Here is a 26,357-nt window from a genome sequence, read left to right as displayed (position 1 = left end):
TGAAGACTGTTGGTCTTCACCCAAGCTCTTCTCTTCTATAATCAACATAGACACCAAATCTGTGAAATTGGGAATGTTTTCTCGAGTCTGAATAGACGTCTTGAATGCCTTGTATTGTGGCCTGAGACCACGTAGACAGACTTCCACCTTATCATCATCATCTACTAAAACGCCAATAGATGCAAGGGATTCCACAATACCCTTGATCTTCAATGCATAGTCATTCACAGACATACTCTTTTTCTCCACAGTATGAAGTTCATTCTTCAACTGTATCTTTGGTGGTATTCGTTTCATAGAGTTTTACCAAGGTGTCCCACGCCTCCTTTGGGGACTTGGCATCCTGTATGTGCCCAATCATGGTGTCATGTATACTGATAGAGAGCCAATACATAACTTTTCTGGCTCCTTGGTTCCAATCCTTGAAGTCTTTCACATCTGAGCAGTCGGCGGATTGATCTCCGGTATCTCCGGTGCCTCTTCATGCTCACCTTCTATGTAGTCCCAGAGTAACCCTTTCCCATCAGGAAATTTGTCAACCTGAACCTCCAAGCATGAAAGTTGTTCTTATCAAGCTTCTCACCAACAATCTGGTTTATGCCATCATTTGACATCTTGCCAGACACACAAATTTACCAAAAACAGCACTCTGGTTTGTCCTGCACTGCTGTATTTTCTGCAAGCGGTACTGTGCTACACTCAAATGTCACAACCAGTGACATTGAGGTCACAACCAGTGACCTCAATGTGCATACATACACCCAATGGCAACTGTTGACCTCCTTGCAGCACACACAATGTTTGCACAACCAATCTATCTTCCTGTAGTTCTTAAAACAGAGTTCTGTAGAGAATCGATGGCTTACCCGTAGTGCTCGAAATCACCTGCTTTTCGAAAAATGGAGGTCCTAACGTGCCCAAAATGTGTTTTTGGCCCGAAAAATGACGTCCAATAGGACAATATAGTTGCCCTATAGCTTTACTCCTGCGAAGAAAGCTCCTCAATTAGAGATCGTTTGCCAGTGCCTCCCGTAGAGTTCCCGACAAGTCGCCAACATAAATAGGGAAGAGTAGATGAAGCTCTTACCCTCATACCGCTTCCTGTGCTTCTCTTTCTTGCAGCTCAGCCCTTAGCATGAACCAGGCTCTGATACCATGAAACGATGCAGGGGAGAAGAGAGCTTGAGCTCTTTGCAAGCACACACACACTCACAAAACTCTAAAAGAGAACACACAAGGTGAGAGGCTGAAAATCTTCTTCTTCTTCACACAACACTCAACACACCATATACAAAGATAAGAGTACACACAATATGAAAAGGTACTCAACCAAATACATAGTAGGGTTCTCTATAGTGTGAACCCAGCTAAATGAGCTGGTGCTATAACTGCCAGAGTCTCTGGAATGGCTGTCACACAGCCTGTCATCCCACTGGCCGCATATCACCCATGATCTCACCAACCATGCCAGTGGTGTAAGTGTGGGGCCTATCCCCCAAGCGGGTCATCAGTGTCCACCACCTCACTAGATGATCTTGATATCTCAACAAAAATGTCGTGCCTTTGCCTTTAGCATTGGCCAAAAATGCAGCATCACTACCATCACGGGTCTTCAGACACATCTCCTCCTCAAGTAGCATAGCACTAAATTCGTACTCTAACGTGAGTGTCTAGTGATGTAGCCAAGCCGTCATACTTCTGTGGAAGAATTTGGATGCACCTTTGGGCCAACTCCTCACTAGTGTGTAATCCCTACAACAAAGATGTGATCTCACAGATTTTTGATCCGCGAGATAAACGCTTTAGCAGCTTCTCCTTCAGCAAACTTTTCAGCAGCAAGCTGATTCTCTAGGTTCAAAATCCTAGTCTGATTTAGTCTCATACTGATTTCTTAGTATGATCCAAGCCTCTATAGCCTTGATAGTATGTTGAATTAGAGTGAGAACAAAATCACTTATGCTGTTGATGATGATGGCACAACAATCTTTTACGAGGACTGCATCTCATATGAAGATTCTTGGTTCTCGCAATGTAATCCCACATTGTATCTACTTCCTCTTATTTGAAGTTATAGATTTTTGTGATGGGGCTCCATCTGCCTACACTGGTTGAGGTTCTAGCAATGTAATCCCACATTGTCTCTCCTTTCTCTTGTTTGAGGTTATAGATTTATGTGATGGGGCTCCATCTGCATGCACTAGTTAAGAACCCCACAATGCAAGTGTGTCTCAAGACCTCATAACTAGCCTTCTCAAGACCTCATAACTAGCCTTTTCAAGCGGGTTTAGTACTCCAAATCATTGGCTTTCTTTTAACTTTGAAGACAAAGTCTGAATGAGCTGATCTTGGTGGAATCATCAATCCTTCCCATGGCTTCACAAACTCGATCAAACTTCTCTAGGTATTTAATAGAATCTCCAGTTTCAAATATGTTCATCATCCTTGAGATGTAGATTAAATTTGTTTTACCCAAAACTAAAGTGTTATGTTTGTGGTAACACCCCTTCTCACTTCAAACTCCATCCTAAGCATGTCTTATGCAAATTCGTATGGGAGTGGAACATAAAGGAAAGATTATACAAATTTCTCTCAAGGTTTGGAGTTTCTTGATCCATGGGGTTGTGTTGTGCAATCTCCAATAGCACTTGTCCTCCTACGGGTGGTTGCAGGATTAGGGTGCCCATTTTTGTCCACTCAGGCACCTTGTAAACAGTAAAAAAATAGGCATTTGTTTACCTTTAGTTGCTAATCTCTCCTAGCTAACGAAGGAATTTCCTTTTGAGTTATTTTGTTAGAATATCACATGCAAAGTTGAGAATATAGCTGCATAATTTGATTAAGCATTAGATAGTTGAAAGTCCTCATTTCCTTAGGTACAAAGTCAATGTATACACCCCATCCCAAATGTGGACTAATTCCATAAAATGCTAATATCTTTTACATATAAACTCATATGAGATTACCACTTTGGACCTTAGATATTCACATAATATAGAGCATAACTTGATTTTTTGAGAAAATTTTAAGCTATTGATCTATTTTCATTAAATATTTCAAGGTCTTTAAAGTGTTATAATATATGCCACTTTTTGCACCAATAATAACTATCACTTAAAATGCTCAATCTTGTAGAGATCAAAAGAGTGGTTTTGATAGTGAGACATTAGGAGAATGTGGTGGTTTATCAAAATTGCGAATCCAATGGTTGGATTTTTAATTATCTCTTCTCCAAAATTCTTCTAGGCTATCAGGAGGCCTACAAATATTAATAATATAATTAGTAAAATTATCTCTTCTCCAAAATTCTTCTAGGCTATCAGGAGGCCTAGAAGAATTTTGGAGGCCTACAAATATTCTTCTAGGCTATCAGGAGGCCTACAAATATTAATAATATAATTAGTAAAATTATATTTTTGATGTAAATTATCTAAAACCTATAGGGACTAGTGTACTTGTAATGGTGCATCTAGGGAAAAATTTTAGATCACTCTAAGAATGGAAAAATCATTCTTTATTATCATTTCATCATATCTTTGATTAATTTTGATTATTAAGACTAATTTACATTAATTTAAGTTATACTAGATTAATTTGAGTGTAGGTGTATTTTCTATTTGGTACTTGATCTCATTTGAAGTACCTTGCCCCCCCAAATTTTCTCTCCAAGCATTGTCTCAGTCTAGCAAAAGTTGGACACCCTGATCTTACAACAACTGCTACACCAATGTGGCCTTGAGGCTTTAGGCTTGAAATTGCTTGAGGACACATTATGTTATTGTTCTTGTAGATTCCTTGGGTTCTGTGTCATTGGATCTTTACCCTTCTCTATGTTCCCTATTCCTTGCCTGATAGAGAGGAACTAGAACTTAGTTTCATGGGTGGTGAAGAAGCTTCTATAATGGACTCCTTATTAAGAAGGTCAAACTTCTATAATGGCCTCCTTTGAGAGAGGAGGTGGTACTTCTACTTGCACATGTGTGTTTGCTAAGTGTTTTGTGAAATGCTTAATAGTACTACAAAAATGAGACATGTTTCGACTATCGTAACTATGGTTTTTGGGATGATTGGCTAGTTTGGGCTAAACCTAACTCAGGATGGGCACCAGAGGTTTGAAACTGTGGTGTGCACTAGTCTTGCGCATTCGTCCACCTGCCTTCATAGAAGGCAAGCTTGATGGGATGAACTATACTCTTTGGAAATTCAAAATCAAAAAAGGAGGACTTAGTAAAATGTGAAAGTTGGCCTTCCATGGGCTACATCTAAGTCATCACAATATTTTCTTTGAGATGATAGGTGGACAACTTCATATTGACCTTGGCAGAGGCATGACCTTCTAGGGTAGATTTAGTGCCACCTGTGAGTGAGTACAAATAACTAAGTGAGTGTGAATGTTGCCCGCGTCGTGAGACATGGCAAGCCTCATAACCTTCTTGTCCTTAGAGGCTCAAGCCTTGATAAGCTCTCTTTTTTGAAAGGAAATTATCAACTTTGGAGGAGAGACTTATTTAAGTGGATGATTGGGAAGAACCTAAAATCCCACACAGGAGGAGGATGAGCCATGCCACATTGACCACTTTGCTTCCATACCCAAGATCAAGGGACAATCAAAATGTTGCTCGCCAATGAGAGACATAACAGCCTCACAACCTTCTTGTCCTTAGAGGCTCAAGTCTTGATAAGTTCTCTTTTTGAAAGGAAATTCTTACCTTTGGGGAGAGGCCGAGGAGGAGGATGAAACCTGAAGAGGAGGAGGATGAGCCATGCCACATTGAGTACTATCCTTCCATACCCAAGACCAAGGGACAGTTGAAAGTTCCTGTGAGCAAGAATGCCATGTTACCTATCGTTATAAAGGAATGTCGGTCTCTATAACCTTGGATGGTGGTACTAGTATCACCAAGAATTGTTGAGAGGTTTTGGGAATCCCACCACTTGTAACCAATGATGGGAACACAAACAAACTATTAGGAATCCTTAAGGATGTAATGATTAAGACCTTTAGGCTAAGCTTCCACCATATATTGGTAATGATGGATTTTCAAAGAAAAAAGAGTCATACACCATGATCCTCATCTCAGAAGGCCTTACATGAGAGTCTCATTCTTCCTTCTCTCTCTCTCTCTCTCTCTCTCTCTCTCTCTCTCTTCAAATGGGTGTGTGGGTAAATAAACAAAATGGGCTAACCTTTCTATCACCCAGATTGGTTAGCTCATGGAGTTGTTATTCAACATGTCTTGTGTTCGAATCTCACTCCCATCGGCGGATAGATCATATTTGGTCTCTTGGGATTGTTCCTATGACGTTAAAAGAGCTTCTTCTTCTTCTCTTCTCACTCTCTCTATTTATTACCATCTCTATATATCTCCCCCTCTTCTCTCTATCCTACCATCTCTCTCTCTCTCTCTCTCTCTCTCTCTCTCTCCCATCGGATAGATCATATTTGGTCTCTTGGGATTGTTCCTATGACGTTAATTCTTCTTCTCTACTCACTCTCTCTATTTATTACCATCTCTATATATCTCCCCCTCTTCTCTCTATATATCTCTATTTATTACCATCTCTATTTATTACCATCTCTATATATCTCTATTTATTACCATCTCTATATATCTCCCCCTCTTCTCTCTATCCTACTCTCTCTCTCTCTCTCTCTCTCTCTCTCTCTCTCTCTCTCTCTCTCTCTCTCTCATCAACATATTACGTTCATTTATGCATACAAGTTATATGTGACGTTTGTTCTTGTTGCAATTTTTATTTTTAACTCTCATGTCAAGAGACCAATTTTTAACTCTCATGTCAAGAGACCAATTTTTATTTTTAACTCTCATGTCAAGAGACCAATTTTTTTTATTTTGCCAAAGAAAATTAATTTAAATTATTTTCACATTCAGGAGGACAAAGACACCATCAAAGAGTGATCAATACCATCATTACAAAAATATCTCTTGACAATAATACATGAGAGACAGAGGGATAGTGTTAACGATACCACTAAATTTTAGAGAGATCAAGATAAAGAAAAGGATTTTCATAATCATAAATTTTAATTAAGTAAATATTATCTTACAAACTCAATTAATCTAGAGTAAATTTAACTACTTCTTCATCTGGATCTACACAAACTACACACAATCCTCTTGAAGGAGCTTCCTGTGCAAAATCTCCACCACCGTACGTATAGGTCAAGCACTAAATCTGATTCTCTTATGAAGGTATTTAGAATCAATGTCCATATCTCTCTACCTCGTTGCATCCCTCCTACAAATATCACCATCATGTTAGTATGAATGTACTCCCATCAAATTCTACATTTCGAAAAAGTGGGCATTTTCTAAGTTGTGAAATTTTGGATGAGCCCTTGCAAATAACAACTCATCATGACTCATGCTAATTTTTTATGACTTGGTGTTCCATGCTTATATATAGCACCTAGGGAACATGCCAAAAAAAGGTGCTAAAAATGTGGAAAAAATGTATTAAAAAAATATGAAAAAATTTCCCAGGCTGAGGGAGGTCCTCTAGACGTGTAGAAATAGCAGGGAAGCACCCAGATCATTGGAGATGACCCCTCCAACATTTTAGGCTTAGTGAACCATGGTGAGCCATAAAATTTTTGGTGCCGCTGTCGTGGAGCCATCGCTTGGCTTTTTCCATCGTTTTGTCTCTAATCTATGCAAGACAATCTCATTTTCTAAATTCACTAGAAGTTATAGTCTGGGCATTCTCTAGATAAACTTCTTTTATCTATAGCCTACATGTATTGATGAGTGTAATCTCGTCAGCATTTTCACTTGTTGAAGTCTTTCTTTAGAAGCTAAACGAGTTTATCTTGTTGTGTTCGGATTAAGGAAATTTGAATTTTTCCTTTGTTGGCATTTCTTTCTCTAGTTTCGTACTTTAGGTGATTTATATAGTCAACCTGATGGTTTACGGATGGACATATGTGACACATCGAGGTGCTGATGACTCTCTATGTTGATATGGGTAACTCGAGACATTTATACAGTCAACCTGATGGTTTACGGATGGACATATGTGACTCATCGAGGTGCTGATGACTCTCTATGTTGATATGGGTAACTCGAGACATTGAAATTCCATGTGCAGATGTGGGTACGTCGAGGCGCCGATGAATCCCTGGTTCCTGCTGTTATAATGCCATGTTTTCCTACTTTATTCCGAATGGTTTACAATGAGGAAACTACGGTGAGTATGAATTCCTCTTATCATCCGCAGTCTGATGGGCAAACAAAGCGTATGAATCAGATTGTAGAGGATATGCTTCGTGCATATGTCTCTGGAAAAGCATCAAATTGGGAAAATTATCTTCCAATGATGGAATTTGCCTACAGTTTTAAATATACGGCTATTGGTTTTTAGTCCGTTCATGCTTATGTATGGGTATCAACCGAGGGCACCTATTGATGTTTGGTCTTAAGGACATCGAGCTTGATGCATCAAGGGATTTCTTGCGTGATATGCGGGAAATGCTGACCGAAGCTCGGGATTCTATCAGGAGTGCTCAGGATAGGGCATGGTTCTATGCTGATAGAGGACGCTCAACTTGGTCTTTTGAACCAAGAGCATAGATTTATTTAAAAGTTCCTAAAGATTCTCAGACTTTGTCAAAAGGAAAATGCTTGATTTTATCTCCTAGATATTGTGGTGAATTTTGATTTATACATCAGATTGGCACGTTTGCGTATGAATTTAAATTGTCCACGTGTTAGAGTTCATCTAGTCTTTCATATCAGTAGATTGAAAGGGAAACTGGGAGGTGAGGATAACACAGTTACTCCTCAAGATATCAGTAGATTGAAAGGGAAACTAGGAGGTGAGGATAACACAGTTACTCCTCAAGAACTCGTTGAAGTCGAAGATTTATCCTGTTCCACAAGAACCTGATAAGGTACTTGAATTCAGGGAAAGGAAACTTTGTAGTTGACTAATCCCTGAGGTTAAAATTAGGTGGAAAGATAAGGAAATAGAGGATTCGACTTGGGAGTCGGTTGATATTGTTCAGTGCAGTTCTCCTTTTCATTCTCCTTTTCATTGCAAGAGTGCAATGTTTTGAGAGAGGGGAAGTATGTTATATGCACATTATGTGTGCATATACTAGGAGGCTAACCCACATTAGGCTTGTGAGCATGGGAGCATGGGAGCATGGGAAGAAGCTCTAGTGGAGCATGGGTTAGGACTAACCTTAAGGGTTAAGGTTAGGGTCAGGCATCCAAGGGTCACACATGGGAAATGGAGAGTTAAGAGTCACTTGAGGGCCCTCCTATATAATAGGGGCATGGGACACACTTAGGAGGCTTGGGGGCTTGGAGGCCAAGGCTATGTTATCTTGAGGCTTAGGCTATGGTCTCTTGATGTTAGCCTTAGGCTAGGTTATGTTATGCTCTCTTGTGTAGAGGATCATAACTATTCACCTACCATTTCACACTATAGCTACATGCTATTGGATTGGAGTTATACCTTTTAATGGTATGGGACATCAAGGTAAAGGTATGATGTATTTTATTATTATTCATGTGTGCATCCCTTGGGCTCGGGGGTGGTCGGGTGGATGAGTTTATGCCTGATTTATGCATGTTTATGCATAACAATTATCTAGGGAGATCTTAGGGTTTTAACATGTGGGAACTTCTTTAGGAATAGTTGCTGAGGATGGGGTTGAAGGAGTAGAGGCTTTATCGGAGTTGGTTGTTGACGCAGATTGTAGGTCATTGTGTAGAGGGGCTTTTGTGGAAGAGGCTTGTATCCTTTTGCGTTCAGCATCATAGATATCCATTAAAGTTGGATCCTCTTCTTGGCAGTATGGTATTGTCAACTTTTTGTCGCGTTGATCGACATGATGACTCTATCACTAGCAAAGCACAGTGGTGCTTGGGCAGCCAACGGTCCATTTATGTCCCAAGATTAAATCTACTTCCAACACATAACCACAACAAACTTGCAAGTGAGGGGGTTAGTTTCAATATACATTGTATGTTCAAAGTACCCCAGACATGGCATGTTCAAGTCATGTGTAAAGTGTATTCTTTCAGGATGTTCCACGAGTGTTGGTTGACCTAACAAATCCCATAGCTCGAGAGTCATGAGATTGTGGTCTCATGTTGGATAAAGCTATGCTTGAGTTGTGGTGATTTTATTTGCAATTTCCAAACCAGCCAAAATCCTAGAGATCTTTTCAATAAGATATGTTGGAAGTTCTAGCTCCTGCAAGGATTCTTCCTCCCGTTAATAGAAATTGTTCATTGCATGCAGGAGTGTTCAAGGTGACTGTTTGCATGGATTCATCTAGTGAATACAACGATTCACTTATCCAAGGTCTGCCAATGATGACATCATACTCAAGGGAATCTAGGGTGACATGAAATGGAAATTCCATATCACCACCATTGATTGTTCGAGTAGTGTATCTAAAGTAATCTAGAACTTCAATGTTTTGTTCATTGGTTCCTTTTGCAAGACTATTGCTTGTCGGGGTGAGTTTACGTTGTCCCAATGACACCCAAGTGTCTATTGTCATGATGTTATGACTTGCTCGAGGGTTAATCAATGCGCGTTTGTGCATTGTGAACATCATTGCCTGTAGTAGGGAAATCCAACCATACCATGATAGAATCTTCCAAAGGAACCATGGGTGTTTCAGTTATTGTTTTAGCTTCATACCCTGTGTCTATTTCATATTCCTATTCACTTTCATCCTCTGTTTGGGTCTCAGCTTTTTCAAGAGTACCCAATGCGTACAAATGGTACACTTCGCTCTATGACAATTCTTAATGAGGGCTGTTTGGAAAGTGTTGATGTGATGCTGGCTTTATTATTATGAGAGAAGAGCATTCCTTCGAATGAGGTTTTGAAAGACTGTTTTAATCTTGTAAGGGAAGAGCATTCCTTCGAATGAGGTTTTGAGAGACTGTTTTAATCTTGTAAGGGAATTATTGAATTCCCTTACGTTCTTTCTCAAGCCTATAATTCGTACAGTCTATTTCAAATGACTCTTCTGTAGAGAGTGTGTCTTCCTCTTGAAAGGGGAAGCGGTACTCCTCTAGGCTTTATATCTTGGTTATTACTGTTTTTTTAGGTTTGGCATTATGAGGTTCAATCATAACTGGTGACCTTGTAAGACATTCAACCAAGCTAAGCATGCTCTCATGAGCTTGATTTTTGCGTTCCACATATGTCATGTGATCATTATTATCCATTTGGGGTGGTTGGGTGGGTTCTAGTTTCTTGATTGGTCTATGTAGCGCACTGAGCAAAGAGTAAGAACTTGTTTCATTCTCACTTAGTGATGTACTAGTACTTGTTTCATTTTTTGACTTTCTTTGGTTTGTTAGTTTCTCATTATGTTTACCCATGCGATGAGATCGAATTTTCTTTTGGGTTTTTGTATCCTGTGTCGTACATATGGGTGTTGAGGTTTGTGTGGTGATCTTTGATGTGGATGCTTCTGCATCATGTGTAGCTTTTGGCTCTATCGTGTTTATGCCCCCTTTTGGCTCTATCGTGTTTATGTTCCCTTTTGGGTCTTTGTCCTCTGCAGGCTCCTTTTCCCTATCTTTTAACTCGACCTTGGTTTCGACAGCATTTCATCCCTTGTCTTTCTTGGTTTTAGAAGGTTTTGTTTTCTCTTTTAGGTTTTGTTTTAAAGCATGTTCTTCTACCCATGTTGAGGTATTGTCTTTTACATTCTTTTTGACTGTTTGTCATGCCTTGGCTTGTAAACGTGTAAGCGCATTCAATGGCACTGTGGACAATTGCCCGTTTTGTCATGCCTTGGCTTGTAAACGTGTAAGCGCATTCAATGGCACTGTGGACAATTGCCCGTTTTGTACACTTAAGATATTAAGAGTGGTATTTTGTGAGACAAGTTGCATTGAAGCAACTCGTCTTGGGCAATCTTGGAATATGTGATCAATGCCATATCGTTCACACATTGGTCGTAAGGTGTCAGTGACTATGGGCATAGAAGTATTCCAAACTGTGCAGTGTACCACCTTGTGAGGTCCATGACAATAGAAACACTGAAGTGTCTGGTTAACTGCTTCCTGAGTAGTTTCTACCCCTTGGACTGTTTCTGTTTGGTGCATGGGAGATGGAGGTTTTGAGTCCATTATATGGATGAAGTGGGACCCTTTTTACTATCATGGTCAAAGGTTTTACAATATATGCAGTATAGAAGGACAGGTGCCTTGTATGCACAATGAGGATTGGGATGGTCGTATTGATTGCATTCAACACAAGGCATTTTGCTCCTCACTATTAGAGGCATTAAGGATGTCTGGTTTTGAAGGTTTTCATCCTCTCTTATAGACATTTGCTGTAAGGTTTCAAGCAAGGCTGCATAAAATTCGGGGAATGTTAATTCCAAGATCGATCTTGCTTTTGCCATTGCTTCTCTTGGTTTAGATGAGAAACACCTCGTAGCATAATTATCTTCTAGCATGTTGTCATCTAAATGTATTTCTTCTTTACAACATTGATCGAATGTTTTTTTGGATTGGATACAATGATCAAGTTGTGTAAGCTGTTATTCTTTAAGCCCATCATGAAACATCTCCTCAATTGAACATCGTTTAATTTTTCCCATGACTCACAATGTGAGTCCAAGATTTTAATCCGAAGGATAAAATCTCTAATGGATTCATTGGGTTGACATTCAATTGAATAGAGTTCTGTTGTTGCACTCCACTGATCACCTTGTCTGGAAAAGCCATGTATAAAGGCTGATTTCAAGGTTTTGCAGCAACCCTCAACTTCCTCTGTAGCCCGGTTACTCTTTGTCCAGCTCTGCTGCTTGCCAAGTGCCGTAGGCGAGCCCCACCTGTCTCCAGCCCACACATCAGCACCTCTACTGCAGCTAACACACAACACCCAAGGCTCTCTCTCTCTGGTCAGCATCCACTCTCTGCCTGTAGTAGTCGCCACCCACACAAACCACGGCCACTTCTCTCTTCAGAGGGCACCCCACTAGCAACCCTCGACTTTATTAGCTCACTCTCTGTGTGTCACGACCAGCAGCCCAGCTCTCAACACGACCAATTGTCACAAAGGTGGCCTACCAACCACCGCCTGTCCCTGCACACCTCACTCCCTGTATCACCAGCGCCTCTAGCCTGCAAGGCGGCAACTCTCTTCACAGTGCCTGCAGCAGCTACACAATACCTTGCAGCCCCTTCTCTTCGCTCTGCACGATCACTCCAGCGCGACCTTCCCTTCACACCAGGCGGCAACGCCACTTTTCTTCGCCCCTGGCTCTGCAGAATCCCCAGTCTCCTCTTTCCTGCAAGGTGGCCACCTTTTGCTAAACCGCTTCTCCTCTTTGCTTCCCCTCTGGCTTCGCCTGCACAGCAGCCTTCATGTCTGTCCTTTGCAGCATCCTTCTCTCTCTGGTTGGCTCTGCCCGCTCACATGCAAAACCCAGTAGTCAACTGCAACTACAGCCTAGCCACGCACAAACAAAAGGCCCCTTCCAAGCGCTACGCCCCAGGCTATCTCCCACAATGTGGCAACTTCACCCTTTTGGTCTGTCTCCGCAGAATCACCCCAGAGCGACACTCTTCATCAACGAGGCGGCCACACACCTTTCCACCCTTTGCGTTTTCGCCAACCTTCCAGATGTCTGCGTTGGCAGCAAAATAAAGCTTCCACGTGGACCCTTACAAGCTGGCCACATTGATTAGTGTATATTTTATTTTATTTTCCTTTAAAGCCTCAATTAGATGGCCACAATCACCCTCTCATTACCTTGTGTCACAATCACCCTCTCATTACCTTGCTTCACCTGAACATACATACGGCGCCCACGACCTTCCAAAACAAGTGCAAGAACTACCCACAGCCTTCCATCAGTTGCATCATGACTTACCAAAATATGACCATTGCCCATGCTCTGCCAACCTCTTCACATGTTTACTAAAAATGGAGCGCCATCTCAACATCCAGAATCAGCCTAGATTGACCAACCATCATCACATTCGGGGTTCCCGTAACACTTTCACGTGAAGGCATCATCAAGAGCTTGTAAAAAAAAAACATAAAGCCACCCACTCTGTACATTTGCCAGGGCATTCAGGGCAAAGTTTATTCGCACACCACGCATCCCATATGTACATGGACTCAAAACACTTCTCAGATTTTTGCCTGACAGTAGACACTAGAGCTTGTGCCTGGAGTGATTGGTGCTGGGGTTGGAAAGACTAATGGTGCCTTAGTGCAAGAAACATATGTCGTGGGGTTAGAAAGACCAATAATTACCTTAGTGTGGGGAGTATCTCTCGTGGTGTAGGGTTTCCTTGGCACCAATAATGAGCTATGTCATGGTTCCCATGGAACTATCAATGAGCATAAAATTGTTGTTATCGATACCTCATCATCTTTTTTTAATTTTGGTGGCAAATTATACACACCAAACCATCTTACTTTGTGGGAATAGGCTTGAGTGTTTTGTTTAAGGTGTTGGTTGGGATCGGCCCTTAGGTCCTTTGGGATAGCCTTGCCATTGTTGGTCCAAACAGTTTAGTAGATTCTTTGCCAACTTGTCCATGCTCATGTCCTTGTCTAGGACTCTAACTGGGGATTCTTTGCCAACTTGTCCATGCTCATGTCCTTGTCTAGGACTCTAACTGGGGATGGTTGGCACCCTTAGCCGATGAGGCACATCCCATATCTTTTAGTTTGGGTGGATAAATTCTACATCCTTATCATGTAAATTATATACCAAGTCTATTGCCTCATGGGCAACACCCATCAAAGATATAGTGTCTAGACCAGTAGAGATGGTCATGAAGCCTCTTGTACTTAAGACTAATCACATAAATCAATCCTGGAGTGCTAAATCATCTAGTCTTCTATGAGTGCTACATCACATATAGAGATGCTTGCGTTTTAGTAATGTAGTCCCACATGTTTTATCCCTCCTCTTGCTTGAGGTTATACATTTATGTAATTAGGCTCTATTAGGCGAGAATCCTACAATCCACAAATAAAGGTGTGTATTAATGTTGGAAATCATAGGTCCAACTATGGAGCTATGGTGGATGGAATCTCTCCATGGTTGAGGAGGAAGAAGAAGAAGAGAGAAAAGAGAGCAAGTTGGGCGCAACGCAAGGTGATTTTATTATGAGTGCGAATGAGATATGGGATGAATGAACCACCAAGTACAATACCCTTTTATAGGCATTAAAACCTTATCTTTTGACTCTAACTAAGAGGTTGTTCACACCAAGTTGGCCATAAACCTAATGACCGGATGCCCGTATCCCTAATGTCACATGATATTTTGATGTATTTCTAACACCCTCCCTCAACAAAATATACATGGCTACTATGATGTCAAATGCTAGCTCTAGTTACTGTTTACAATGATGGTTATGATGACCACATTGGTGCCCGTAGGTCTTACTTCAAATAGGTTTACAATGCCAGTTTTGATGACAAAGACATCTAGTTATAATTACAATTCACTTAGGATAGAGGGGTGACCACAGGTGGGCTGGTTTAGGAAGCCACCTATGCCTTTTGTAATAAAGGCTATATAACAAGTCCAAAAGATTCAGATTTTGGGGGACGACCCAGGTTGAGAACCGTTGACTCAACATAAAATAGGAATTAGAAGTAAAGGGAGAGTCCCCCCCTTGATGACCAATAGGAATAAGAAGTAAAGGGAGAGTCCCCCCCTTGATGACCAATATACTGATGAGGATCTTCTTGATGTAGCTCTTGATCTTCTTTATGTCAATGAAAATCTTGATGTTGATGTAGCCCTTAGTCTTCTTCATCCTTAATTTCATTGTGTAATGAAATCCATGTAGGCAAAGATAGATCATATTCTCAATGTGTTCATAAAGCCTAACATGATGATGATGCATATCCCTTTCAGATGATAATGTGTTGAATCTGCTTAAAGAGGTCTTAGCCTTATCAATGGCTAGTGTCTTGTTCTTGTACAAATGATTTATGAGCAAGAAAGATGCGGTGCATAAAGCATATAAGCTCAAAAATCCCATTGTCCCAAACAATGCTAATATACAGATTTATACCCAATTTCAGATTAACAAATTGACCACTCAAATCAAGGGAAAAATCTGATTTGATGCTTTACAGAGGTTTAGCAACACTTTAATGTGAGATATGGCCCTAAAAACCTCATATGATTAACACTAATCAAGGTATTAGTCAAAGTAATTTTATGGTAATTGAGCAAAAAATACCTTGATTTGGAGAGCACTGTCAGAGGGGCAAATCAAGGGGCTTTGTTGATATGAAGCTTTGGCAAGTAATAGCAAGTCCCCAATGGTATGATTGAGTCCCCAATGGTATGATTGAACCCTCAATGGTCCAAGACCACAAGTATTAGTGCCAATTGATCACTAATTAGACGAGGCAACCCACTGTTTGTAGTGCAAAAGAAGGAGAAACTTGGAGTGTCAAATCGTAAGCCCTTCTCAAATCTTCTTCAAAAAGCTTCAAGGTGCCCTTATAGCAATGTGTCTACTTTAGTTTAGGCACCTTAAACAACTCTTTAAGAAAAATATTCATGGATTAATTACTACTTTACCAATGTGTCTACTTTAGTTTAGGCACCTTAAACAACTCTTTAAGAAAAATATTCATGGATTAATTACTACTTTACCAAAAGTTCTTCTTTCTAAATATCCGGGCTTAAGGCGACTTCTATAGGAGAGGAAAAATGGTAAAAATCTTAATAAGATGGGTAATTAATCACTAATCAAGATGAGGTTATGTGATGAGATGAAGCTGATGAGAGTGGAGTAGATGATAAGCATAGCATAAACACTGAATAGCATGGCTCTGATACCATGTTGGCAATCACAAGTCCAACCATGGAGGATGGAATCTCTCCATGGTTGAGGAGGAAGAAGAAGAGAGAGCAAGTTGGGCACAACACAAGGTGATTGTATTATGAGTGAGAATGAGATATGAGATGAATGAACCACCAAGTATAATAACCTTTTATAGGCATTAAACCCTCTCTTTTGACTCTAACTAAGAGGTTGTTCACACCTAGAGCGTTTACACCAAGTTGGCTATAAACCTAATGACCGTATCCCCAATGTCACATGATATTTTGGTGTATTTCTAACACTAAGACCTTGCAACCGGCCTGCATCGACGAGTGGGCTTAGTGACCTAAAACATTGGCATACTTTACCTTTAAGTTAAAGTCCGCATGAAGAGATCTTGGTAGGATCATCTATCCATCCCATCGGCTTGCAAATTTGAACGAACTTCTCTAGGTACCGAATACGATCTCCAATTCCATTAAATTTAGTCATCATATTTGAGATGTGGATTAACTTGGTTTTCCCCAATTTCTAGGCCTCTTGGTGCTATGTTTATCATAACCCCCCTTCCTATTTCAAGTGCCTTTCTTAGTGTGCTTTCTGTGTATTCACATGGCGGTGAATGTAAGGAGGTGGTCGCACGAAACCCTTTGTTTTAGGGTATGGAATCTTTTACCCTGTGGGGTTGGGTTGTATGGCTTCCAATGGCACTTTCCCTCTATCGTATTGGCTTTGAGCCTACATGCGCTAAGGACATGTTATGAGAATGCTCTCGTGGATCCCTTTATAGTGACGTCTTAGACACTAGATCTTTATTCTTTCCCATATTTCATGTTCCTCATCCAAAGGAAGAAGAACCAAAACTTGCTTCCATGGGGTGAAGGCACTTCTATAATGAGCCCTTGTGGAGAGTGGGACTCATGCTTGTGCTATGTGCACTTGCTATTAGTTGTATTGAGGAACACTTATCCCTAATGGTACAATAAAAAAAGAGACGTATTTTGATTACTGTATATAACTATAATTTTTAGGTTGCTTGCTGGTCATGGTCATCTTGGAAAAAAAACCAAGTAAGGATCAACACCAAATATTTGAAACATTGTGTGGTGTCCGACATGGTTTGACCACTTCCTAAGGCGAGCAAACCTTGAGGTTCTTTGTCTTGATCTCGCTCCTTCACTAGAGTTCACCCAAAAATAGGGCCATTTATTTAATATTATTTTCATAAAGTTTATGTTATTTTTTAGAGTTGGTTGGTGAATGTAAAGCTCAAAGGACTGTGGTGTCTCTTGTTTAAAGGTGTTTCATTGTTCCTCTTTTCATGTATGCATTTTGTTGGCTCATTTCTTCCCAAAGCTCATCGTCGCTTGAGGTGGACTTAAAGGAGTTTAGCCTTTACTCTATTGAGTACTGGTTATTTTATTGGCATCAAAGGCTTGGTGGATCTAAGAAAGTGTGGATTGATGTGCTACAATTAACTCTATTATCATTTCTAATAACTAGTCCAAATCAGGTTTGCATCAAAGGTCTTTAGTGCTTTCGGAGCATGTGAAACTGATTTTAGAGAGGTTTTTTTTTCTAGGCTCACATCTCCATGCTCACATATCTAGGTTCACATATCTAGAATCAAGTCAACAGGTTCATGTTCATAGGCTCACGTATCCAGGTTCATGAGAAGAATGTGGGGGAAGGGAGAACTTGAGCTCCTTGTAAGTAAATGCACACACACAAGTAGACAAGCACACAAGAGAGATGGATAGATCAATTTTCTTGTATTCTCTTCTCTTCTCTACAACCATAACATAAAGAGATAGGAGTATATACTATAAGGGAAAGTACTTTCTTACTATAACATATAAAGGGTAGTCCATAGTGTGAACCCGACTATATGAGCTGGCAATATAACTATGCCATAACTTGAATATACCAAAGTGGCTACCACACACATAAGCTCTAAACGACTGGCAACATAGCACCCAGAATCTCACCAATCATGCCAGTGGTGTAAGTGAGAAACCCATCAATATTCGTAGCACTAGTTGAGCTCTTAGCAATCCCCCTCGAGCTTAACTCCACACACTGCACTCCAAGTAAGCTCCTAAACTTGTGAGCTTCTCTATATCCAATACCTTCATGAAGATGTCAACCACTTGATTCTCATGCTGACATATACTAAATCCACATCACCTGCTGCTCTGCTGAACCTTCCCCCTCACAAGGTGATAATGCACCTCAATGTGCTTTATCTTAGCATGATAGACTGGGTTAGCACAGTCAGCTGCTGTCAATTGTGTGCTACTTATATATTGTCATAATAAATGATAATAGTCATATCCACGGGTTCACTCATATCACTAAATAGCTTCTAAAACCAAGCTACCTCACAAGCAACACCCCTATATTCTACCTATGTACTTGACAAGGCAAATGTTGTCATAGCAACACCCCTATATTCTACCTATGTACTTGACAAGGCAAATGTTGGCTGTTTCTTACTGCTTTAACTCACAACAACACTCCTAAAAGAAAACATAAAGCCACCGGTGTATCTTATGTTTGAGACACTAGTAACCCAATCAACATCTATATACCCACATAGTCGTATCTCTACTAGCCTCATAGAAAAGTCCATTATTAACATTGGACTTTATGTATCTGAGAATCTGTCTAGCCACATCCAAGTGTAGCTTCTTGGGGGCCAGCATAAACTTACTCACAAGTCTAACACCATAGCTCAAATCTAGTCTACCAGTGGGGTCATGTACATTAACCTACCCACCACTATTTGCATGCCAAAAGCTCACTTGTATATCATTGGAAAGCTTAGTGTTATGCTCTAATGGCACTGAAATAAGTTTATAGTTTCTCATACCATACTTGAACAACATGTCCAAGCCATACTACATTTGTGGTACAACAAAATGCCATTAGGTGATCTCACCACTTATATACCAAGAAAATATCGTAACTCACCCAAACAACTCTCGGCTGACGCATAACTGCTCAAATTTTGCTTTCGAAATCCTTCACTTATCCCTAGTTAGAAACCTATCCTCCAGGCTCCCATAATGTCATCCAACGTCAGCTAACCTTATAGCCACAGCCCTAGGACATTCCTGGACTCCTTTTTACTGACCCTCAGCACTCTGCTGACAGTTCTCTGGACTTAATTGAAACTGCCTTAGCAATCTGACATAGAACCGAGTGACTCAGATGCTTCAACTGACTCAGATGCTTCAACTGATACAAAAAACTCACCTATGTGTCTTCTGACACACTTAGGCCCTCAGGCTACTCCGAACTGATAAAGATATCACACTAATAACCCTCTATTGTTTGTAATTGACCCTATTCTGACTGCTTTGACCAATCTGACTCAACCGACTTAATTGGGTTAGAATTTCTCTCCTCTGTGTCAGCTGACACTTCTAAACTCTTAGAACACTCAAACCACACTAGAAACCAGCCTCATGGACACTCAGCTTGACAACAACAAGTACACAACTGAGACTGGAACCAGTCATACCTCAAACCCTTTTGATTGCTGACAAATAAACAAAATCACTTCACTGTCTCAACAGCCCTAAGACGTGGGCACTGACATATGTGAAGAAAGTATAAAAAGCTCATGGATCCCTCGCAAGAAGATCATGATGACAACACTCCAATCCTTTGCCACGAACAGTAGGTCACATAAACTCAAACAAGCCAAAACTGACAGAAAACAGCTATAGTTGAGAAGAAACTAATCTGAATCAAGTATCTAACAAAGTTCAACTCCTTAGAGATCCAAGGGGACACACCTCCTTTAAGACTCTCTAGCCTCCAGCTCTCCCTCACTCTGATCCAAACAATTCCTCTCACTACGTTGGTTTCTTCTTTGTAAACTTGAAAAACTGCAGGAACTTTAGCCTACACAAAGACAACTGTATGGCAGGAGACACACTCCACTACAGTCCCTCTATGGTGGTCTCCCTCGTCACACACTCAACAAACCACACTAAAAAATGCCTCAATTCTCCCTCTTCAACCTGTCTCGCCACCTTTGTTTTCTTCCAGAATATTGTCACCCGCCATCTTCCTCGTTCCACCATGCAGTTTTCATTATCATTTGCGCACTTGCGTTTATATCCTTGGCTGCCACGTTGCTTTAGACATCTAGGATTCACACCACACCATCATATACACACTTCTATCTATACATTGTGCTTTGGGTGGCCTTGAGATTCCCCTCACAACGTGTTTGTGTATGCATGTGTTGTATGTTGCTATGGAAGTGTTCACCAGGAGGTCGTTTAAGATTATCAAGAGGTCACCTAAAATAGGGTAAGCAAGCCTTCTTCCAAAAAAAGAACGATTTTATTAGGAAAGTTCTCGCCATTGATGAATTAAAATATTGATGTGGATAATCTAATTAAAATAAATATCAACGTTTGTAGCATTTGAAACGTAGGTTATGAACATGCTTATGGGTGTAGAAGTAGCATGATTTAAACCAATATAATTGCCACACATCATCAAAATATTCAAAGAACATGCTATGTAACCTCTGATGTCTTGATATGACATATTGACATAAACATTTTATGCATGGCATGCACAATGCCATAGATGGCATTAATGCAAGCCATACACACTTTGTGAGATATGATGAAGATATAATCACAAGAGGGGAAGGGGTGGCTTATGGAGTTCCTTTAATTTTTCGAAGGATATCAAATCACACACATTCCTATTTTGTAAGCGTTAGATATGTGCATGACATTCTCATGCATGCAATAATACTCTGATTGAAATTATGAATGTTATTGTTCGAGAAGAGCTTGAAAAAGATGAGACAATGTGAGCCTCAAACGTTACTATGACGTCTCGAAATCTCAGCAAAAGCCTACCTGTCGAAGCGAGAGACCGCAAACCAGGAAGAGAGCCCTGGCCGGATATGATGAACATCAGTAGCACCCTCTGCGTGCTCAATCCATGCTTGCCATTGCAGGCAGCCCAAAGAAGCTTTCGGGATTTTGCATTGCAAGCCCCTTTCCGTTGCAAAGCTCATCTCGTCTACCCTTCTCGTCACCATTCAGGTCCTCTCAGCTCATCTCTTCGGCTTTCGCCTCTTTGGCCCCAATTCTCCTCTTTACATCCGCAGCGATGGTCGTACAACAAGCCCTGCCTTCACCTTTGTAACGCCAATGATGAGGTCAGTATGCCATCCCCTCTCATAGCATCACATTCATCACATTCACAAGCTACGTGTTTATGTATGTATGTCATTAGTGGTTTGACACCACAGGATGGGAGATGATCTTATTGAGAACTCATATAACCAACCAAATGAATGAGACAGGTCTACACATGGTCTAGGGACATAACCATTCATATTACTGGCCATCATAATTGATATCTTGTCTAGAATCACGTGGCATGACAAAAGGCATCTCCGAAGATAACCAAGGATGCCTGCATATGATGTACACAATGCACATGCTAACTTGAATTTGTAAAAATGGAGTGTCCTGCAATATCCCTTGACATGCAGACTCTTTATTCACTACAGAGTCAGTCTGCCTGAAAATGACCTCACAGCCTAGGATGGCCACTTGCCTGTGAAAAGTGTGCTTTCCTGAGGTCTTGCTAAAGGCACATAACACGTGTTGCAACATCAGTGACACTCTCTAGCGGCTCTATTATCAAACAAGATTGAGATTGAACGCCCATAAATTGTGCCTTTACCATGTCATTGCATCGTGTTCAACCAGAATCTGGGCTGACTTGGTTATTAGAAGTGCAGAGGTGGTGGGCTGACCTGGTTATCTTCTAAGGCAGGTGTGCGGGAAAGAGGCACCTTTCCAGAAATCATGCATATTTTCTCCTTGCCCTTAACAAATGCTTCCTCAGGTTCTTGTGTTACTTTACCAATGGCATATGGTCCCAGAAGGACGATAGACAGCCTGCCCATTTGTTGGCAGCCTTGGCCATGGACAGGATGCCTAGGGACCATAGTCACATGGGTCGGGGGACGGGAACAGGGATGGGGAAGGGTTTGGGGATGGGAACGCTTGGAGGCAGGGAATGGGGACGGGGGGGTGGGACGGTACACAAAAAATGCACCAATATATCCATCAAAATGCACCAATATAGCCATTGTGATTGAACTTTGAGCTTTGAAGGCTGGCCGCTGATGGCACTGGGGCCTGGGCAGCTTAGATGGAGTTGTGGGCCTGTGGTAGCAGTAAGAACTTATGCTGCTGTGCAGTCACTGCACACTGCAGAGCAGAGATAAGAGGAGCAGAGACGGAGGAGAGGCTGAGAGCAAGTGTGCACAGGTGACAGCAGAGACGGAGGAAAGCACTCAACGGAGATTTCTCGCACAACAGCACAGACGGAGGAGAGCAGAGATGGAAGAGCAGAGACGGAGGAGAGCAAGTGTGCACACTGCGCAGGTGACAGGTCACAGCAGAGACGGAGGAGTCTGGATAGCACTCAACAGAGATCGATCGCACGACAGCAGAGATGGAGGAGAGCAGAGGTCGCTTGCACAACGGGCCTTTTTTTAGACAAAAAAACATACAACGAGGGGAAGACAAAATATCCCATTTTTTTTTCCTTCCCGTCCCCAAACAGAGCTGCCAGCCGTCCCACAAGATTAACATGTCCCTTGGCAGGGGATGGCCGTCCCCTGGTGAGGGACGGGACATGGGACGTCCCCCTTGCAGAGGGATGCATCCCCGTGTGAAAGGGAGGCCGAGACGGTGTTTCCCTGTCCCAAAAGCCTGGGATGGGCGTCCCCTGTGACTATGCTAGGGACAATGCCCTTTTACACAAGGATGCAAGTCGGACCAAGTTTAGGCAACGCAGGCCGAACAACTGTCACGTGCATCCCGCACTTGGATGCCACGTAGACATTGTACAAAAATGTGTACGACTTGGGGTGGAAAACTGGTCCCATGTGAGCCCACTCCGGGACGAGTTAGCCATGGTTCCACTCCATTCGTCCGAGGTCAGGTGTGCATTGTCCTGGAAATGAAACAGTGCCAGTCCGCGCTGTGAGTCTCCCTCTGGAATGATGTCAATTGCTCTGTGTGTTTGGTTTGTGACTAGATGCCAGACAGCTGTGTAGGTTGCATGTAGAAGGGGGCATCCATTAGGGCTACCCCAGAAAGGGTAATTATATCCCATGTTTGGGCAGGGGGTAGGCGGCAGGCCTTAGGCCACCCCAAGGGGCCCATGGCCCTTGCCCACCAGCCCAAGGAGGGGCTGGGCAGGCTGTCGGCCAGCCCAAGAGGGCTTGGCCAGGCAGCCGACTTGCCTTTGGGCCAGCCCAGCCAGTCGGCTAGCCCATAGGGCAGCCAGGACTGCAGGCGGCCAGAGCCCAGAAGGCTGCCCAGCAGCCTGCGCAAAGTGGCCAGGCAGTATAGGTGTGAATACATGGTATTTTCAGCATTTAATGCTACTTTAAGCAGGTCGTGGGGTTTTTTTCAGCAAACCGACCTGGATAAAAGCAGCTGACCAGCATCTAAGAGGGGTACATAAACCCAAGGCATAAATCAGTCCTATTCATCTCATATTTCACCAAGTGCTGAAGCCACGCAAGGGGCCAGGATAGCCAAGGAGAAGCTAACGCAAGGGTGGATTCTGCAGGTCAAGGGCAGAGGATTATCCTCAGCCAAGAAGGTTTAGGTTGAGTCTTTTATTTCAGATTTTGCATCATTCTAATAAAAGAAAATACACCATCCGCGGTGGGGGCCCTATAGAGGGTATTCGGGACCCAATACTGTGTCCTCTTCTCCCCCTCTCTCTCTCTATTTTTCTGCACATCTATATTCAGTTTTGTGCATTATTCTTGTCGTGAAAAGTGTGTTGATTTCTGAGCATTGAAGTTACCGATCTCCCCTGAAGCTTCCGCATGTTACAGTGGTATGAGAGCCTACTTCAAGTGTAAAGATTCAGCAAGAAACCAAATTTTTTCTCGCTCGTGTGGCTGGTTTTCAGACTCCGGTGGACCACCCCTTTCAGAGTGACTCCTATCCCTCGAAGGACAGTTGGTTTTCAGCCTTCGAAAGTCTTCCACACACATAATGGATGGTCAGATTGCGCTCCGGAAAGGAGGTGCATTTCCTTGCTATGGCGAGCTTCGATGACGAGAGAGATTAAGAACCTTGGGACCAAAGTGCACTAGGTAGTCCAGCTAGGGCATCAGGCATGAGTGTAAAAGAGATGTTCCAATAGATGATGTGAGCAATCGCAGACCAGAGAACCAAGTTGGAAGAGCAGAAGGCACAGATACTGGCTTTGGAAGAGCGCACCCGTTCTCCAGCTCCGCATTTTCCGTCTCCTCCTCCCTCTCCTTACGTTCCCAGATCCTTTACACACGGACCCTCTTGAAGGGTCACGACCGCAGCTGAGTTCGATGCTTGAGTTGTAGATGCGTGCATTGGAGATCCGACCACGTGAAGACGACACCATGCGACGCGTGGAACATGAGCGATACCTTGCGGCTTTGGACGCAAGACTGACACCAGCGGCTCCCTCAAATCATTTTCTCGAGAAAACGAATTTCATTAAGTATAATGGTAAACTCGACCCCACAACTCTTTATTGATGGTTGGATCAATTTGAAGCTTACTTTGCCGTAGTTAGAGAAAATGATACTGACAGGGTGATCTTAGCTAGTTGGTACTTGGAAGGTGAGGCCATTCCTTGGTGGACCCAGTGGGCTCATGTCCACACCAGATTAGATATGGCAGCTTATGTTTGGGACGAGTTTGTCCGCAACCTTAAGCATCGGTTTCTACCGCCCCATTACCTTGAGCGACTCGAAGACGAGTTTAGGGGAGCGCGTCAGAACTGGCAACCAGTCCTTCATTTTGCCAATAAAATTTCAAACTTATGTTTGTAGTTGGGCTTATTTGATATGGACAAGAAAGGGCAATTCTTGTATGGTCTTGGCACGCAAATCCAGTGGGAGGTGCGTATGTTTAGGCCAGCCACCTTCGAAGACGCACTCTCGCTTGCGCAGAGTGCTGAAATGAAGCACGATGGTGGAAAGCCCAAGACTTTCCAGTTGGCTACTCCCAAGGCTACCACCTCGGGGGGAAAAGGCCAGAACCAGATGGGATCTTCCCTAGGATAGAGCACGGGAGCCTCTGGCTCCAAGAACTTGACCGATGCGCCCAAGCTTACTTTAGACTAGAAAGTGGAGGCAGGCAAGACCGGTGGCAAGTGAGTGCTGAGGAGATTGCTCAGTACAAGGAGGGTAGGTGTTTCTTTTGTCATACAAAAGGACACACTTCTCGGGAGTGTCCTAAGAAGACTACTGCTCCAAAGACTGGCAGGCTTCAGGAGAGCTTTCTCTACCACTGACCATGTATTCACTTTGAGATGTATGATTGATCATGCCAGAGTGAGGAAGAGAAAGCTCTATTGCTGCTTTGTGGATTTCCGCAAGGCATTTGACACAGTACCACGAGAGAGGCTCTTTCAGCGCCTGTAGTCTCTTGGCATACTAGCAGATATGACATGGGGCATCTATGCATTATATGAGCAGGTTTTTGGGCGAGTCAGATGCCCAGGAGGTATGTCCAAGACTATTGCTAGCACCATTGGTGTGAAGCAAGGATGCCCACTTTCCCCCACGCTATTTGGGTTATACATTGATGAGGTGGCTGACTTCATTACACGGGGAGGCGGAGATGGAGTTGATCTAGCAGGTACCTCAGTACATATTATGCTTTATGCTGATGATATTGTATTAGTGTCTGAGTCTCCAGGAGGTCTACAACAGCATCTACATGCACTCGATGATTTCTGCACACAGAGGGGCCTTAGTGTGAACCTTGGGAAAACCAAGGTTATGGTCTTTCATACATTGAGACAGGGCAGGAGTCAGCTGACATTCACTCTCACAGGACGCTAGGTGGAGGTGGTGACATCATACGTGTACCTAGGGGTTACCTTCTCTGCAGCAGCCACGCGCTTCACCATGGGTTCAGCAGCGCCAGAGCTAGATTGACACGGGGATATGCAGCATTGGCTATGCTAGAGAGACAGTGCCACCAGGCGCATTTTCAGGAGCCTCGGACGAAGGGGTGGCTATTTGACACATAAGTCACACCGGCACTGATGTATGGAGCAGCGGTATGGGCGCCAGGCCTTGCTACCCATTGGTGGACACAGATAGAGAGACCATAGGCCCTCATGATGGAACGTAGCAAACCGTCAGTACCTCACGACATTATCCGAGTAGAGTTTGCTGCACCTCCTATGATGATAGAGGCCATATTCCAGACTATATGCCTGCTAGACAGATTCAGAGAGATGCCACAGGACAGATTGTCATACAGAGCTTTTGAGGCATCTAGACAGCTGGCTGAGGCAGGAGAGAGGATCATGGTATGCACAAGTCACACATTGGTTCTCACAGCATGGCCTAGACATGGATCATCTACCACCATTCCAGTATGACAGGGATGCACCACATATCCGTCTCTCTCATAGTGAGAGGAACAAAGTATTGAGACAGGACCTATGGCAGCTCTATAC

General features: G+C 42.5%; 1 protein-coding gene across 8 annotated transcripts in view; it reads left to right on the top strand.

The window, feature by feature from the left end:
• Positions 1–20,561: 20,561 nt before the first annotated feature.
• LOC147629628 (Sodium Bile acid symporter family) overlaps positions 20,562–26,357 on the top strand; it is a 137,456-nt gene continuing 131,660 nt past the window's right edge. For 3 of the 8 annotated variants that reach the window (XR_015267739.1, XR_015267738.1, XR_015267737.1), the window contains exon 1: positions 20,562–21,015. Coding sequence is in view for 4 of the 8 variants with exons in the window: in XM_086811137.1 (XP_086667263.1) it covers positions 20,680–21,015 (336 nt within the window). In the remaining 4 variants the exon portion in view is untranslated. The remainder of the gene's footprint in view (positions 21,016–26,357) is intronic. The other 5 variants (XM_086811136.1, XM_086811135.1, XM_086811137.1 and 2 more) reach the window with 4 other exon arrangements.

The sequence above is a fragment of the Cibotium barometz genome, chromosome 17 (genome assembly GCF_041138505.1).
Source record: "Cibotium barometz isolate CiBa-2024 chromosome 17, ASM4113850v1, whole genome shotgun sequence".
Classification (NCBI taxonomy): Eukaryota; Viridiplantae; Streptophyta; class Polypodiopsida; order Cyatheales; family Cibotiaceae; genus Cibotium; species Cibotium barometz.
Note: the sequence above shows the minus strand (reverse complement) of the source record. Positions and strands in the feature narration are given on the sequence as shown.